Source organism: Xyrauchen texanus, chromosome 37 (genome assembly GCF_025860055.1).
Source record: "Xyrauchen texanus isolate HMW12.3.18 chromosome 37, RBS_HiC_50CHRs, whole genome shotgun sequence".
Lineage (NCBI taxonomy): Eukaryota > Metazoa > Chordata > Actinopteri > Cypriniformes > Catostomidae > Xyrauchen > Xyrauchen texanus.
The window spans coordinates 25,095,457-25,112,624 of NC_068312.1; the positions used below are offsets into that span (position 1 = coordinate 25,095,457).

At 36.9% G+C, this 17,168-nt stretch overlaps 1 protein-coding gene across 1 annotated transcript; it reads right to left on the reverse strand.

Annotated features, from left to right (window-relative positions):
- Positions 1–1,144: 1,144 nt before the first annotated feature.
- Positions 1,145–16,691, reverse strand: uckl1a (uridine-cytidine kinase 1-like 1a). Its single transcript, XM_052108727.1, has 15 exons — positions 16,580–16,691; positions 12,264–12,448; positions 10,433–10,539; positions 9,696–9,866; positions 9,453–9,524; positions 7,935–8,124; positions 7,760–7,821; positions 7,367–7,383; positions 7,125–7,223; positions 4,131–4,224; positions 3,858–3,920; positions 3,639–3,761; positions 2,094–2,201; positions 1,738–1,894; positions 1,145–1,523 (listed from the first exon to the last, which is right to left on the reverse strand). Exons 1-15 carry the CDS (start codon positions 16,615–16,617, stop codon positions 1,453–1,455), a joined length of 1,557 nt encoding a protein of 518 aa, XP_051964687.1. The 5' UTR covers positions 16,618–16,691; the 3' UTR covers positions 1,145–1,452.
- Between the last annotated feature and the right edge of the window lie 477 nt (positions 16,692–17,168).

Genomic DNA, 17,168 nt, shown 5'->3' on the forward strand with positions numbered 1-17,168 from the left:
CGAATGGAACTTTTTCATTTACATTCACTCAATAAAGACTCCTTCACCCACAGCTATGAACAGGTCCTTGAGCTGAGTGTATTTAAAGGCTAAATCACTTTCAGGTTTTCTAGTTCCACAAATGAAATATGTTACATTGATGAATGTTTCATACATTTTGGTTCCAACGTTGTATCCTTATGGAACCTGCAAAAGCATGATTAGAGAGAAGGGGTGATATACTTCCCCCTGGTGTTGAGGATGCAGCAGCTGCAGGGGCTGTCTGGAAAAATGTCTGTAACCTGCTCACAGAAAACTCACTCTGTGTTGCCAAGTACAAATGTCTAAAAGTGGGGGAGATACAGTACTGTGCAAAAGTGTTAAGCACTTGTGAAATATGTTGCATAGTGATGATTTCTTCAAATATAATGCCATTAATAGATTTCATTGATCAATTAATGTCATACAAAGTCCAGTAAACATAAACGAAAGCTAAATCAATATTTAGTGAGGCCAACTTTGCCTTTAAAACAGCACCAATTCTCCTAGGTACATCTGAACACAGTTTATCTTGGTTGTTGGCAGATAGGATGTTCTAAGCTTCTATTTAGCCTGTCTCCATTGCTTCTGTCTCTTCATGTAATCCCAGACTGACTCGATGTTAAGTGGGGGATTCTGTGGAGGCCATGACATCTGTTGCAGGGCTTCTTGTTCTTCTTTTCTATTATTTTTGCAAAAGTAATGTTTGGGAGACTAACATTTATATTTCCTATTGACACACTAAAGCTGACGATATCAATTAACCATCTTAAGACAAATCTTTTTGTGAAACATCTTATGTGACTTTTGCACAGTATTTTATATCTGAATATGTTTGTCTGTATAAAAGAGAAAAAAGTGTTGGTGGTGTAGTGGGCTAAAGCACATAACTGTTAATCAGAAGGTCACTGGTTCGATCCCCATGGCCACCACCATTGTGTCCTTGAGCAAGGCACTTAACTCCAGGTTGCTCCCTGTAATAATTGCACAGTAAGTTGCTTTGGATAAAAGCATCTGCCAAATGCATAAATGTAAATGCAAAAGGCAACCAGATTTCCTAGGTAACTGAGAGTCTATTAAAAATAGAGGCATCAAGGCTTATTTTACATTGTATTTATTTCACACTGAATCTGCAAAACCAGAAAACAGCCAAATGGGTTTAGCTATTCTAACCATTCACACAAATATATAAACTAGTACTTAGAAATATATAAAGTGAACTCTATTGTGATAGTGAGAAGGTCATTTATAACATAAAAAACATCAAATCATATTGTTCTGTTTACATACAGAGAGTACAGTAAAAACTATTTTTGGTCCTGGTTGACTATGAAATCTAGTGTTGTTCCTCACTGACCATAATATTATGCACACTTAACTGTATTAACTGGTGTACATTTCTGGTTTATGACTACACAAACATTAAAGCATTAATCAGCAGCTTAGAGATTCTTGTTCTTCTGCATCGCTCCAATCTGTCCCAAAGTAACGGTCACCAAAATCACCTTTATGGGCAAAAAAAATAGACAAACTGAGATATTCATAAATTACTATTCTGTCTCTATCATTTATTTCCATTAGAAATCATCTGTTCATTGTTCATGGAAAACCTGTAAATACCTTGGTCAAAAATTGTGGGAACACTGGAGTTCAAATCATTATGAAAATCTAGTACAAAGAAACAACAGGCAGCAAGAGCATGGAAAAGGAAAGACTCACCTATCCCTGGAATGACATGAAGAAGATCATCCAGGCTCTTGTCAACAGCAGTGGTGATGATTTTGACTCGTGGGAAGGCGTAAGCCACTGAGTGAACTCCCAACTCTGCCATCAGCAGTGACACCAACACAATCTTGTCTTCCTGGACATCATGGTCCTGTAGATACACACATTTTCTAATCAAATAAAAAAAATTTTTGTGCCTGACACATCTGCACATTTCCTGACATCTGTTAAATACGCTTTAAGTTTGTAATGTTCAGCATTTATTTACATGGACTGTACATTGATAAGGGAGAAGGCTCATGCTGTTTGTTTTTTAACGTATTGCAAAAACGAGGTTGTCAGCCACATACCAGCAACACCCTGACTGCCATCATGGCTGCCGCTCCTGTGGAAACAGTGCTGTCCATCAAAATCACATGATCCTCACTGATGTCTCTGGGCAGTCGCAGGTAGTGCAGCTGAATGGAAGGAGGAAGGGAAAGCCTCAGTTACCACGGAAATGAAGTGAGGAAGAGGGAACCATAGCCACCAAAACAAAAAAATCTAACTGAGGAGTCAGGAGATCTCTGTTACCACGGAGACAGAGACAAACATGTAAAATGGACAAACAGAGGTGTGAGGGGAGTTGAGAAACAAACTGACATAAGTATAATTTAACACACACACACACAAACACAAACACACACACAAACAAACAAACAAACACACATCCTTGTTTTTATCTAGAAACCAATCCAGTCTCATGCCAAGATCCTTACAAGCTGAAAAAAGAGGCAATTTTCTGGTCATAGTTAAACCCTTCTATTGTCTTGTCTGTCTGTCCCAATAAATAACATGCTATAAATATCAATTGTATTGGAGGAACCACTTATAGCCTTTCATCTTTGGTTTTTCAGTATATTATTCAACATTAATATTTTTTTTGTAAATCTATGCATCAAATTTTAACCCAAAATATTAAAACATTTCTAAGATTTAGCCCCTCAAACTACCGTTTACAAACAAACGCAACTTACATATAATTTCTCCACATCTCAATGAAGTCACAATAAAATTGAAAAAAATAAAAAGGTAAAAAAAAAATTTTTTTGGACAGACAAAATTAACACGTTTAATTTTTTTATGCGATTAACACATGTACCAATTTTACATTAGATTTAGACATATTATTTAGCTCAGCGTGAGGTTGGAATAGGGCAGAACCGTTGCGATGTGTCAGGGGTCATTCACTCAGAGTATGCGCACACACTACAAACACACACTCAATGATTCTGTGGCAATGATCAGGCCATTTCCAATGAATACGCAACCTAGGAGGACTAGTTCTTTCAATTTGTCAATATCCTTCTTTCCTAGAATTTGGGAAACGTTTCATGTTACTTGAATTAGTGCTATTTTAGTGCATTTTTCTCTTTATACTGTAGAAGGCATTGTTTGGAAAATCTTAAGAAAACATATTTGTTAAATGCTGTCTTCTTGTTTTTTTTTTCTAAAAACGAACTAAATACATTTGGATAGGAAAGGTAGTATATCAAATTCAAGTAAAATTTAATTGACTGACAAAATAATAGTTTTTTTTTTAATAATATTTGTATTTAATATTTGAGCATTTCGCCATCCGAACACAATTTTTTGATGATTTGGTGCCCCCTTTGAGTAGTGCCCCTATGTGTTGCATATTTTGCATGCATTGTAGTTGTGTTCTTTTAGGCCTAGATCTAGTTTACATTATATGTATGTCAAGTGCTAGGCTTAATCTGTGTTCAGGGTAAAAAAGTTGCCTGTAGCCCAGAATTTAATTTAGTCTACACAATACAGAAAAGCTCTTTCACCAATAGAAAGATATTTTGATGCTATTATTGATATTGTGTGCCATGATTTAAGGCCTATATTACCTCTGGTTCCCCCGAGTCCAGATTAGTCTGGATCAAAATCTTGCCAATACGGACATCCTTGCACACGGCTCTCAGAGCAGGCTCCATGGTTTCACCAGCCCGAAGAATAGACACACCTGTGATCTGAGAAAGAAAAACAGGAGCTGCTTCACAACTTTCATGATTTCAAAATACTGAGAATGAACCATTTAGACACAGATATGCACACAATAACTGTACCCCTTTGCCACTAAATCTGCGTCCCTCATACTCTTGGCCTTGTGGTGTCTGGACAGTGCACACCTGTAAAAGAGACATTTGTGTGATGACATAGTAAAGCTGAAGAGGAAATGTTGAGGTGCAATGAATGAAAACGCAGCAAACATGAACATATAATTAAAGCACAACAAAATCTGCTTTGACCTCCAAAATAATATAAAACTTTGATAAAAGCATCCCAATGAGCACCACACATACATCTTGCACACACAAATCACCTACTCACACACACACCTTTGAGGGCAAGAAAGACAGAGCGTGTTCAATAAGCAGCCTCATCAGTCTCTTTGAGTAGAAGATAAACTCGTCACGGCTGGTGTCTTTGTTCCTGTACAAACAAACAGACAATTGAGGAGGAGTGCAAAGGAGATGCAAAGAAAAGGTCAAACAGACTCATTATCCTGATTTTATGACACCAAGGCATTCTTTCATGTGGAGAATTCACACTGACACATGAAAGAATTCCAAAACAGCCAGCACCATTCAGCAACAAGCGTGGAAGAGTTGTTAGCCATTCTGGAACTTAATTTTCTTCCATTATTTCCTTTTTGACAAATAATAGCCTATTCTGTTACATTCCTAACAAAAAGCACCATATTTTACACCTTTTTTTTCAGGCAAGGTCTGTGATAATTCTGTATTTTTGACTTGTGTCATAGTAAAACCATGGTATCTATATATAGTACTATGACAGTAATGAGTAGAAATCTGTTGATGAACTTACAACATAACATAGAGTGGACATTTTATCTGACCTGTGTTGGTTTGCATTTATAGTTCTGTGTTGGTGTATCTGCGTTGTTCTGTGAGTACACAGCCAAAATGCTAACTTTATGTTTCATAAATAACCAAAAGCAATGCAAGAAATTAAATTTCTGGATTCAAATGTATTTATTAAAGTATTGTAGTATAAAAAAATTAGTTCACAGTATGTTAACATGTTGTTTTTTTACATATTATTTATTCATATTCATCAAGAAAATAAATGAGAAAATTATTGTATGCTTGCGCTTGTGTTGCTTAAATAATAATACATAAACATGTTTTGGCATGCTTTTGATGTTCTGTGCTGAAAAAGAATAATTTATAACTACTCTCCTCAACACAAAATTGGTGTCGTTTTAAAGACTTTACAATGAATATTGGCAACATAACCAACTCTTAGATGCTTTTTAATTAGCTGACAAATTAGAAGTGTTCCATTTCCATAACTTAATAAATATGATTATTTACTGTACACAAACTTTCAAACATATGGTCAAATTATTGTGCCGATCGGAAAGTTTGCAAGTAGAAAACAATACATTATTTCACTCACATAGAAAATTAATATCAAGTAATGATCTGGAGAAAAAAAGCTTTTAGAGTTTATCTGCTGTAAACAGATATCTTCTGTTGCATTTGTAAATTCATGAAACAAAAACAGAATTAAAAAATCAGCTGACTCCCCGTGACGCCAGTTGGATGCTTTCGGGGGAAATCCAAACAAAATTTTTGCTCCCTCAAAGGGCACTGCTAAGGGAGGGGTTGCCACTTGAATGCTTGTTCCAAACAAAAGTGAGAACATGAATATGCCCATCCACAAGACGAAGTAATTTCATACAGTAATTCCGTGTTCCCTTCAGAGTACCCAATTCAAGGGCTCCGCACTTTGGAACGAGTAGGGCATAGGAAGGATCACTTGCAATTAGAATCAGCTCCTGATCTGCTATAGTGCCGGTAAAAGGCACCTGTGGTTAATTTTCGTTAATACCACCATGATTTAAAAAGAAACCTGATAACACATTATTACTGTTATTGATTATTACGAGATTTCAATTTTGTTTAATTTAACTATTTTACAATTGCATTTGACTGCCTCTTCAGCAAGACATCAACACCTATTTTTCGTCATTGTATACCCTTGGTCCCGCACATTGGTGCTCAGTCAGTCACACAGGTGAAGAGGAGAGAGGGACAGAGGGCCTCTCATGGGAGATTCATCCAATGGAGACTTACACAGGACACCTTCATGTGCCTATCTGGATTTAAATGCTATCTACATAAACATGTACTAGATGAACGGCTTTGAGCATTATCATACATTTTGCACAGTTTTAAAAAGACGAACTCTTAATAATGTCTTTCTGTTGTGCTGTTTTAAAGACGTCCTGGACAATTTCTTTGCACCCATTTGTGCTATTTTTAATTGTTAGTCTTTTGTAAATGTGCATTATATGGATGTCTTTGGTTATTTTTGTTTCCAGTGATGTGCGGCACGTTTTAAGAGCGGTACGCAACTTTTCAAAAATTCGTCTCAATCTGATGCTGCCACTGACTGGGAGAATCACATGCAATTCTGTGTGTAAACAAACACGGAAAATGTGTGAGATGTCGCTTCTGTGAAGACCAGCGTTTCTGCTTTGGCTTGTTGATGCATGAAACATCACCATTGTATTATGGATTGTATTACACCTGCGTATTTATATATGAATCAAGCTTTGCAAAGGAAGAGTTATTAAAATATATATATTATTATATATTACTAAATTAGGACTGTTTTGGTTAAAAAAAAACTTTAACATTATAAGTGGATCTCAGCAAAGATAATAATAGTATATATATATATATATATATATATATATATATATATATATATATATATATATATATATAAAGAGTATGTCATGACTCCTTTAAAACCATATTACTGTATGTTACTGTATGTACACTGTGGTTAATTTGATTAAAACTATAGCTTATGCCAAAAACACATGGTTACTATAATATTACATGTTAAAAAACTGTATACACAAAGGGGTTTTGAATCCGGAATCACTTTGCATCCAAAGCTGTCATCTGAGTTTTTTTAAATGTATAAAATATATTTGATGGCATTCTTAATCAAGTTTTTTGACATTGTAAAACACTAAACTTTTATATGTAATTATATATTTTCACAATTCAAAAGTTCACAAATTTCACAATTCACAAGTTGAATAATGACATGCATAAATAATGGCAGACAAATCATCATTCCAGGAAAATGTATTATTCTGAAAGAAAAAACTTCTGTGAATGACATACCATACAGGCATAATAATAAGTCCATATTTAGACAACCAAGTATTTATTTATTTTTTTTCAAACTTTCTTATTTTATCACCCAATCTTAGGGCTTCCCCACCTCCAAAATTCCAATTTAACCCCTGGCTTTAAGGTACGTTTTTTATGAGAGCTGCTGCTCACCTCATGATAGTGTGAAGGCCTTGCACCTGTGGCGTGCTCTCCAACACACTGAGAGTCTGAGGGAGAGGCTGGGACTGATGAGCTGTTGCCAGGAGCGCCCTGTGTGTGTGTGAACATAGAAGCAGAAATAAAGCAAATCAGCACTGTCAAAGACAAAAAGAGGATTCAAATACAAATTAAGACCACCTGAAAAGGACATGACATTTCCAACAGAACACAGGTGAACAACAAAGCTTCTCTACCTGACACTAAGCTCACGCTGCCAAAGAGAAAGCATGCAACAGGACAGAGATGAAAGGTAAGCGAAAACCAGTGAAAAAGAAAGAATAAGAAGTCAGAGAAAGTGAAAGAATAAGAGGTGATACCAAAAGCGCAAAAGTTTTCTTTCTAGTGTATAAATACTCGAACTACAAAAGTATGGAGTGCCATTAACAATTTCAACATGTAAGTCATTTTATAATTGTTCACCTCACTGTCCCCACATATATTTAAATAAAACAAGAATATCTGCACAACCTCTCTTCACAGGCAGAGGGCGCCGTTTCTTTATGTAGTGTTTGGAAATTTGAAGGTTGGCTAATTTGCTTTGGGTTAATTCAGAGGACACATTTTCCCACATGCCCTTTTTCACTCACCTCTTCTAACTTGCTGTGAACATGTTGAACGATCAGGTCAATGGCTACCATGTTACCTCCACCTGTGCGTATTTGTGTGAAGGAGAGAAAGAGAAAATGACAACAACAGTGACAGTCCACTTTACATCATTACTGCAATGTTCATGGTAGAATCTCTACATAACGTAAATCTCACCACGTGGCACTACAATGTCTGCCAGTCTCATGGTTGGTTCAATGTACTGCTCAAATGCTGGCTTTACAAACGTATTGTACTGTTTAATGACACCCTCAATGTCCCGTCCCCTCTCTGTGATGTCCCTCCTCAGCCTCCGTACCAGCCGAATATCTGAATCTGCATCTACAAAAATCTTCATGTCCATGAGCTGCAGGGAAAACATATGATGATTACAAATATTCAACAGGAAACTGAGTTGAGTAGAGAAGGTGTGGTGTGTTGTTAATTCTAACATCTAGTGATGCACTTTAAGATATTTTTACATCTACTGCACTAATGCAAAAGGTCCAATTTATTTCAAGTTTTACTTCTGAATAGTACTTTTTAAAACTATGTTTAAAATCATGTACACAAGAGATACAGATTCCAATAATATCAGTAGATTAATAAAAACTGGTTTATTGTACATGGAGCGGGTCACTTCATGAGGGCTGCCATGCTGAGATCTCATGACCAGCAGAATACTACTAATTTTATCTTGGTAAACCATCTCTTAGCTGACATTTTCACTTGTGAAATAAAATAATGATGGCTGACTATGAACAGCAAATTTTTACATGGGAATTGGTACACGGAAAATGTATGCTTTTTCCTCCACTCCGCTAGGTGTCTGCATAAGCGCAAGGCAAACATTAAAATTACTGAGAGCACCTGAAAATAAATTAATGAATTAAATAAAAAAAATAAAAAAAACAATGGTTTTCTGCTAACTTTAAAGTTATAGTTCACACAAAAATGTAAATTCTCTAATCATTTACTTATCCTCGTGCCATCCGAGATGTGTATGACTTTCTTCTGCTGAACATAAAGAAAGATTTTTAAAACAATATATCAGATTTGCAGATGTAGTTCACAATGTAAACTATATCTTCAGAAGCTATATGATAGGTGTGGGTGAGAGACAGATCAATATTTAAATCCTTTTCCTCCCTGCCCAGCAGGTGGCGATATGCATGAAGAATGTGAATCGCCAAAAACAAAAGAAGAATGTGAAAGTGGGGATTGATAGTAAAAAAGGACATATATATATATATATATATATATATATATAAAATATATGGATTTAACCACTAGAGTCATATGGGTTACTTTTATGCTGCCTTTATATGCTTTTGGAGCATCAACATTTTGGAACCCATTCACTTACATTGTGAGGGCCTACAGAGCTGAACTATTCTTCTAAAAATCTTTGTTTGTGTCCAGAAGAAAGTCATACACATCTGGGATGGCATGAGCATGAGTAAATTTGAATTTTTAGGTGAACTGTTCCTTTAATCTACACTATCTGACTATAATGCACTGTGATGCTGTGTGTTTTGGAGATTCCAGACTGTGCCCTAAGATGGACTGTGATAAATGGTCCCTCTCCCTTGTCTCATAACAGAAACTTCTTCTTTAATTGTTTTCTGAACTTCTGTCTACCAGTATATACAAAATATTGAGAACCTTAGAAACTGAAACAATTAACCATCATACCTGCAAGAGCTCTTTGTCTGCAAAAGATAAGATGCCTTCAAAGATAATGACGCTGGCACCATAGACGTTTTTCTGGAGGAGTTTGGGAATGTGGGGTGAAAAAGCAAAGACAATCAAACAAACTTTGCCTATGCAAAAGCCTTTTGCATGGGATTATTATAAAATATGACCGCTGTACCTGTGGTAAATATTTTTTTAATGTACTTCTGGAAAATATGTAAAACATCTGCCTCACATACTGACCCAGTCTTTCTGGCGTCCATGTGTAGTGAAGTCATACACTGGGATCTTTACACTTTTTCCCTGTTTAAGTTTCCGTAGTGTGGTCACGAGCAGTTCAAAGTCAAAAGCCCCTGGATGGTCAAAGTTATAGTCATTACTAGCTGCCAGAGCTTGTTCATCTGGAGAGAGAATCTGTAGATGGGTAACATAAAGATTGCATGTTTGATTGACAGATGAGCTTTTATAGCAATTAAATTATGTAAATGTACAGTATGTTAAAATTTTTTAGTTTTTTAAATGTAAAAAAAAATGACTGTTTAACTGTTGTTCACACTTTTTGGGGGAACCCGACATGAATAGGTAACTAATAATCTGGAATAAGAGAAAGTATTTTAACATCAACAAAACTGCACACAGCAGCTTAAAGAAAACAAAATATGTGAGAATGGATATTGCTGAACACTGAACAAACAAATCTCCTCAGCAGCTATTTTGTAGTTATAGAGTATGTGCAAATGAAATGTGAATGGCTGAACTGATAAGTGCATTAATTACTGGAGGTCCAGTATGTGCATGTGGTCTTGTGTTGGAACGGATTGATGCACACAGAGATAAAGAAGGAAGGAGAGGGATTATGAAGAAGCACTTGATTTACAAGATTAACTTCAGATGTCACACCAGAAATTAATTCGGACTTCACCTTAACACACACAAACACCCAAAAGTTCAGCCTCATTCTCCAAATACAAACATCTCACCTTATAGAATGAGTCCATTGACAACAGGACCACCCAGGGAACATCCAAAGCTTCGATGATTTTATTGACTACAGTAGTTTTTCCAGAGGCACTGCCACCACACAGACCTGCAACAACACCAGAATCAGAATCAGAATCAGCTTTATTGCCGAGTGTGCTTACACATACAAGGAATTTGTCTTGGTGACAGGAGCTTCCAGTGTACACCAATACAAAACCAATATAAAAACAGAGCTCTGGTGCTCAGAGCTCTGAAGCGTCGGCCAGAAGGCAACAGTTCAAAAAATTAGTGGGCTGGGTGAGTGGGGTCCAGAGTGATTTTACCAGCCTTTTTCCTCACTCTGGAAGTGGATAGTTCTTGAAGGGGGGGCAGGGGGCAACCAATAATCCTCTCAGCAGTCCGAACTGTCCTCTGTAGTCTTCTGATGTCTGATTTCGTAGCTGCAGCAAACCAGACAGTTATTGAAGTGCAGAGGACAAACTCAATGACTGCTGTGTAGAACTGTATCAGCAGCACCTGTGGCAGGTTGAACTTCCTCAGGATCAACCAGGTAGCCGACGTGACCTGCGAGAGCGCGCTGGGGGTCCTACACATGGGTCTCGCGCACCCCGCCGAGAGGGTCTCAGGTCCCGTGAGATGGTAGTGCCCAGGAACCTGAATGACTCCACTCCTGCCACAGTGCTGTTTAGAATGGTGAGGGGGACAATGTTGGGGTGTTCCTCCTAAAGTCCACAATCATCTCAACCGTTTTGAGCATGTTCAGCTCCAGGTTGTTTTGACTGCACCAGACAGCCAGCCGCTCAACCTCCTTTCTATAGGCAGACTCATCGTGATCTCGGATGAGACCAGTGACAGTGGTGTCGTCTGCAAACTTCAGGAGCTTGACAGAGGGATTCTTGGTGGTGCAGTCATTGGTGTAGGGGAGAAGAGTAGTGGGGAGAGCACACATACCTGGGGGCACCAGTGCTGATGGTACAGGTGGTGGAAGTGAATTTTCCCTGTCTCACAAGCTGCTGCCTGTCCGTCAGAAAGCTGGTAATCCACTGACAGATAGACATGGGAACAGGGAGTTGGTTTAATTTAGTCCTGACAATAGCTGGGATGATGGCGTTGAAAGCCGAGCTGAAGTCCACAAAAAGGATCCTTGCATATGTCCCCTGTCTGTCCAGATGTTGCAGAACATGATGCAATCCCATGTTGACTGCATCATCCACAGACTTGTTTCCTCGATAAGCAAATTGAAGGGGATCTAGAAAGGGTCCAGTGATGTCCTTCAGGTGGGCCAACACCAGTCTCTCAAATGACTTCATGACCACAGATGTCAGGGCGACAGGTCTGTAGTCATTAAGTCCTGTGCTTTTTGGTTTCTTAGGGACAGGGACAATAATTGAGCGTTTGAAGCAGCATGGGACTTCACACTGCTCCAGTGATCTATTGAAGATCTGTGTGAAGATGGGGGCCAGTTGGTTAGTACAGGCACTGGGCCTGAAGCCTTCCTTGACTTGTGCTTCCGAAAGACATGGCACACATCGTCTTCACAGATCTTGAGTGCAGGTTGTGTAGCAGGAGGGGGGAGGAGGGGGGGTTGCAGGAGGTGTTAATGTTTGTGTGAAGTGAAGGTCTGAGTGCATGTGGGGTGTGAAATTGGGCCTTTCGAATCTGCAGTAACATTATTAGTTAATTTAATCATTCACATAGTTCAAACAAGATACCATACAATAATGTGTTAACGTTTGTACATAGTGAGGAAGTGCTTTTAGTGCTGTGTTTATTTTCGAATGTTTGATTTATTTAATCTTTTCAGTATGGGGATTCCCCCTCTAGTCGTACCTATGACAAAGGCCTCTTTAAACTGGGCTCCATGTTCATTGTACCAGGGTGGTCTACCCGCTGTGTAGATGGTTCTTGTGCCTGTGCGGAGCAGTGGCGGTTCTGTTTTACCCAAAGTGCTGCTCTTTCTGCGATAGGCACTGACCGGAGGAAGGAGCCTGTCCAGAGAGTCTTCACCACTCCCACTGCACCAAAAAGAACAATATTCAAACATTAGAAAGAAAACCTGAATGTAAAAGGCACATAAACTCATTGTCTGCTTAAAAGTTGATGTGCTAGGCGGAGGTGGATTTTTTAGAGGTTGGTGATGGATCATTTATTATCTCACATTGGACTGTCATAATTATATTCTCCACAATACATCTACTGTATATATATATTTTTTCATTTACTCTTTATTTTTTTTATTGTATGTGTATTCTATATTGTGTGTATTGTTTACTGTACATTGTATATTATTATTGTATTGTGTAATTATGTGTACATTTGATATGTAAATTTTGTTGTGTAAATATGTTGTTTATTGTAATTGGTATATGTCTCGTCACTGTCATGACTGCTATGTTGCTTTATAGACTTTCACCTACTGTTGCATTTGTGTTTATGGTCGTGTGACAATAAAGTGATTTGATTTGAAACAATATATTTGTTTTAAAAATGTATTTTTTTTTTTTTTTTTTTTTTTTAGAAATGTGCTTTAAAATTGCAAATCATTTAGATAGAAACCCAGTTAAACCAATTAAATATTTTTTTTCCAACAAACATGAATTGGTTTGAAATGACTTATTCTACTTTTACAAACTTAAATTAATTTTTTCAGACCAACTAGATAAGATCTAAATAATTATCTAAAGTTGATCCAACTAAATTCATTTTATTAATCATTAGTATATGCCGGGTTAGCAAATGAAACATTTGTGAAACTGATTCACTGTCAGTTTGACAGCAACTGCACATGAGCTAAGCAGCACTCATATCAAACTTCACTGAAAGTCCATTGTCAATCTAAGAACAAGTGCCAATCTTCACCACAATGGTAACTCCAAAAATTCCAGCCTAACAAACAATCCTTGTAAATGTCACTATAAAAAAAAACATTAACCATTAACAAATCTCCTTCTATTCTTATCTTACTCAAAAATCCATTAAATAAACCTCAGTTTCAACATTTGCTCACCCCATCCAGTCACCTGCAAAGCGTGCTGGGAAATGGAAATCCCCTGCCCAGTTTCATTAATGCTACAAAAAGTATTAATGTAGTCCTAACTCAAATTAAGTAAACCTCAGTTTTACAAATGTAATTGGACAGAATGTAATTAAATCAATTTAGGACAAAATGATCCAGAATTGTGTTGCTTTATAGTTCATTTTTTATTAAGTTAACTGAACAACATGCAAAAATCCTTTTTTTTTTTTTTAATGTAGTACTGAAACTGATCAAATGTAGCTTGAATACACTGAGTTGCTTTAGATAAAATTGTCTCCCAAATGCATAAGGGAGTTGGAGCATGCAAATTCAGAGACTGGATTTTTCAGTGTAACCACAGTGCCGAAGAAAGACAACAAGTTTTATTTAATGAACACATCCCGTATGACTTGTTTCATATCCGAGGTTACGTTTTTACGTTATGTGATTATTTGAAGCCCGATGTGGCCCCTGTACTGGACATGACATGCCAAGTGACCCTACTTTTTAGTGTTTATTTGTTTTGCATTCCTTGCATTGTTTTGAACATGTTTTATGCACAACAGTAACTCTGTCGACATTAAGGTATATTTAGATATTACACATAAACTGATTTGAATGTAATTGTTTCGTACATTATGATATAAAATGCGGATCATTGTATTGAAAATAACTTTTTCATCTTTTAATTTCTGTAATCACGTCGTAATTCTATTTGTATTTTTTTCCATCAAATTCATGTAGTGTTTACATTATCATAGATAAGTGATGTATTTTAAAAGTTGTCAGTCAAAAACACCTATAAAATACCTATATTTTTATTCTTTCTGGCAAACGGTCATAAAAGGGAATGTACGGTATGTGTGCAACATTTTTAAATAGAAACATTTAGAATAGTGTTTTAATTTAAAGGGGCATAGCTTTCGCAACACTACTCGTGAGTACTTTTAAATGAGCTACTCTTTTACTCTTGAGTAGTTTTTAGGACAGGTACTTTTACTCTACTCATACTACATTTTTTAAGAAGTAACAGTACTTTTACTTGAGTAGTACTTTTCTGTATTCTTTCCACCCCTGATTATTTGAGCTGTAAAGTTTTTACAGTCATTTTAGGGTTTTAGTTTGTTGACATTACATCGTCGTGGCAACTAAGTTGTAAAGCAGAAAAAGGTTAGTAAGTGGTTTCATCACACTAAAATAATGTGACCACGCATATTGTTTATGTCTTCTGGCTATACTTTTAAAAAGTGAATATTTTAATGTTCAAAAATTGTCCCCCATTCACTTCCATTGTGAGTGCCTCACTGTAACCCAGATTTGTGCTTTTGTTTTTAAAGGGGGGGGGGAGTAAAAATAAATTTTTGTGGTAATCAATATTATGCCACAAATGCTGTCGCATTGGGAGCAACTTGATGTTCAGTGTCTTGCCCAAGGACACTTCGGCATGTGCAGTTGTGTGGGCCAGGAATCGAACCACCAACCCTGCAATCTACCACCTGAGCCACAGTCGCCCCATTAATAAGCTGATTTCAGTTAGAGGGTTGGAGGCAAAAAAACATCTTCATCTCTTTGAACCGTTTTAAATGATTTACTCTTTAGCTGCATGTGTTCCGATTATACTCAAACAAGTGGAGAAAATGTCATTTAATTAACCTTTTACAAAATAAATGAGCATTTTACCCTCCATTTGTGCACAGAGCCTAGCAGCCTGAAATTATGGCCCCTGTATACCCGAGAAGAGTGCTCATATCAGCTCCTGAGAAATCCTGACAACCACCTTCCATATGAGCAATAAAGGTCACTTTCTCAGTGCATCTCAAATGGCCCAACACAGATAAACCAGCTAATAATCACAGCTGAAGTACAAAGCTTGGGTCATGGAGAGGTCAGACATTAAACCACTCTGAACAGCGGGACAAAAATACACACCTGCTGCAGCCAAACCAGCATAACTGGTCAGATCTGCAGACTCAACCTGGATCTGAGCCTCAGTTTTATCAGCATAACAATTGATGTGTGAACATTCAATGTCCTCTAATGTCTTCGCAATTGCTTTTAATGACTAGAAGAAGCAGAACTCTCACACTTTTATTTATGGCTACTCATTTGTCTAATGTGTGGGCTTGTTCGAGTAAGAGGATCAACTCTAATGGTGACAAGGTATTAATAGCACCAGGAAAGACAGTGAGAAAGTGTGTGTGTGTGTGTGTGAGAGAGAGAGAGCTCAAAGGCAAATTTTATTGCTCAAGATTTTGCTCTTTCATAGGCCAGAATACTTAATGGAGCTCTTAGTTATGTTTCATTTAAGCTTAAATGTTCTAAATGTTGTCTCAAATGTTTCTTTGAAAAATTATTGAAAAAATAAATATAGAAAAAAAAAAACAGAGACATTTGTTAACATACAACATAAGAAAAGAGCTATAAAATGTATGGATAGCATAGGTCAGATCATTTTGTTCTTGGAAGAATTTAATGAGGAATGTTTATTTTATGTTTAAACCTCAGACATTTTAAGCAAGGTTCTGGTATCTTGGCAAATTTGAGCACATTAAGTATGTGACATTACTGAGATCTCTTCTAAAATGCAAGAGGAGACACATGAGATTACTGACTGTTTTCAGTCTAAATAAAGCGGGAGGCTTAAGCGACAGACTCCATTTGCTCTCTATTTAATCATAAAGTGGCTTTTGAGAAACAATCATGATATCAACGAAAGAGTTCACCCCAATATATATATATATATAAAGAATTATTTAAAAAGAAAACAGATTATCTAAATTGGCATTCTCAAAGGTCAAATCCAGCGTGGTAATAACCAGTGAGGATGGAGTATCTCCTTCAGTCTTCCATGTAATATTGGGGTGCACTAATTGCAATAAATGTAGACTCAGGAGGAGCAGGGATGTATTACCGACTGGGCCAATTGGGTCAGTGCCCAAAGGTCCTTGACTATCAGGGCCTCTATGGTTTAAGGTTGCGCTATCCCTCCACTCCAAAACCTATCAACAATGAAAACGATGCGCGTTGACGTCAGGTCAGGTGCACCTGCGTCAAGACGCGTCGACTAATATTCTTCCTACTTTTAATTATATATTTTCGTAGGATAAAGGATAAATCTGTACTGTGATACCTGTTTGATCGGCTTGAATTTTTCCTCCTGCACTCCATCTTTCAAGCAATATCCACTCCGACCCAACAGCGCCATGAATCAGGACGATCAGCTGTTAATTCCACGAGAACAGCATTATGGGAAATGTAGTAAATGTTCTGTCTTCTATTACCTATTAGTCTCAATATCCAAACACATCATTAAAACACATTCTTTTTAAATGTACCGTAAAGTAGTTATAAAGGCTTTCTTTAATAAACAAAAACTGCACAAAAACACAGCTCGAACTGAATTGTCACAATTGTTTTGAGTATTGTGATCAGAGAACTAATTCCTATATAACACACCAATTCTCTCTCACACACAAACAAAAAAGTAGCTTAAATATTAAAAGAAAAGGAGGGGAAAAAAGCAGATTTCAAAGCGATCTTAAACAACCTGTCATGTATAATATCTTAGAAATAATTTTAATGTAAAATGAAAAAAAGCTAAATCATTTGGATGGAGAGCACATATACAGGTGAAACTCGAAAAATTAGAATATCGTGCAAAAGTTCATTAATTTCAGTAATTCAACTTAAAAGGTGAAACTAATATATTATATAGACTC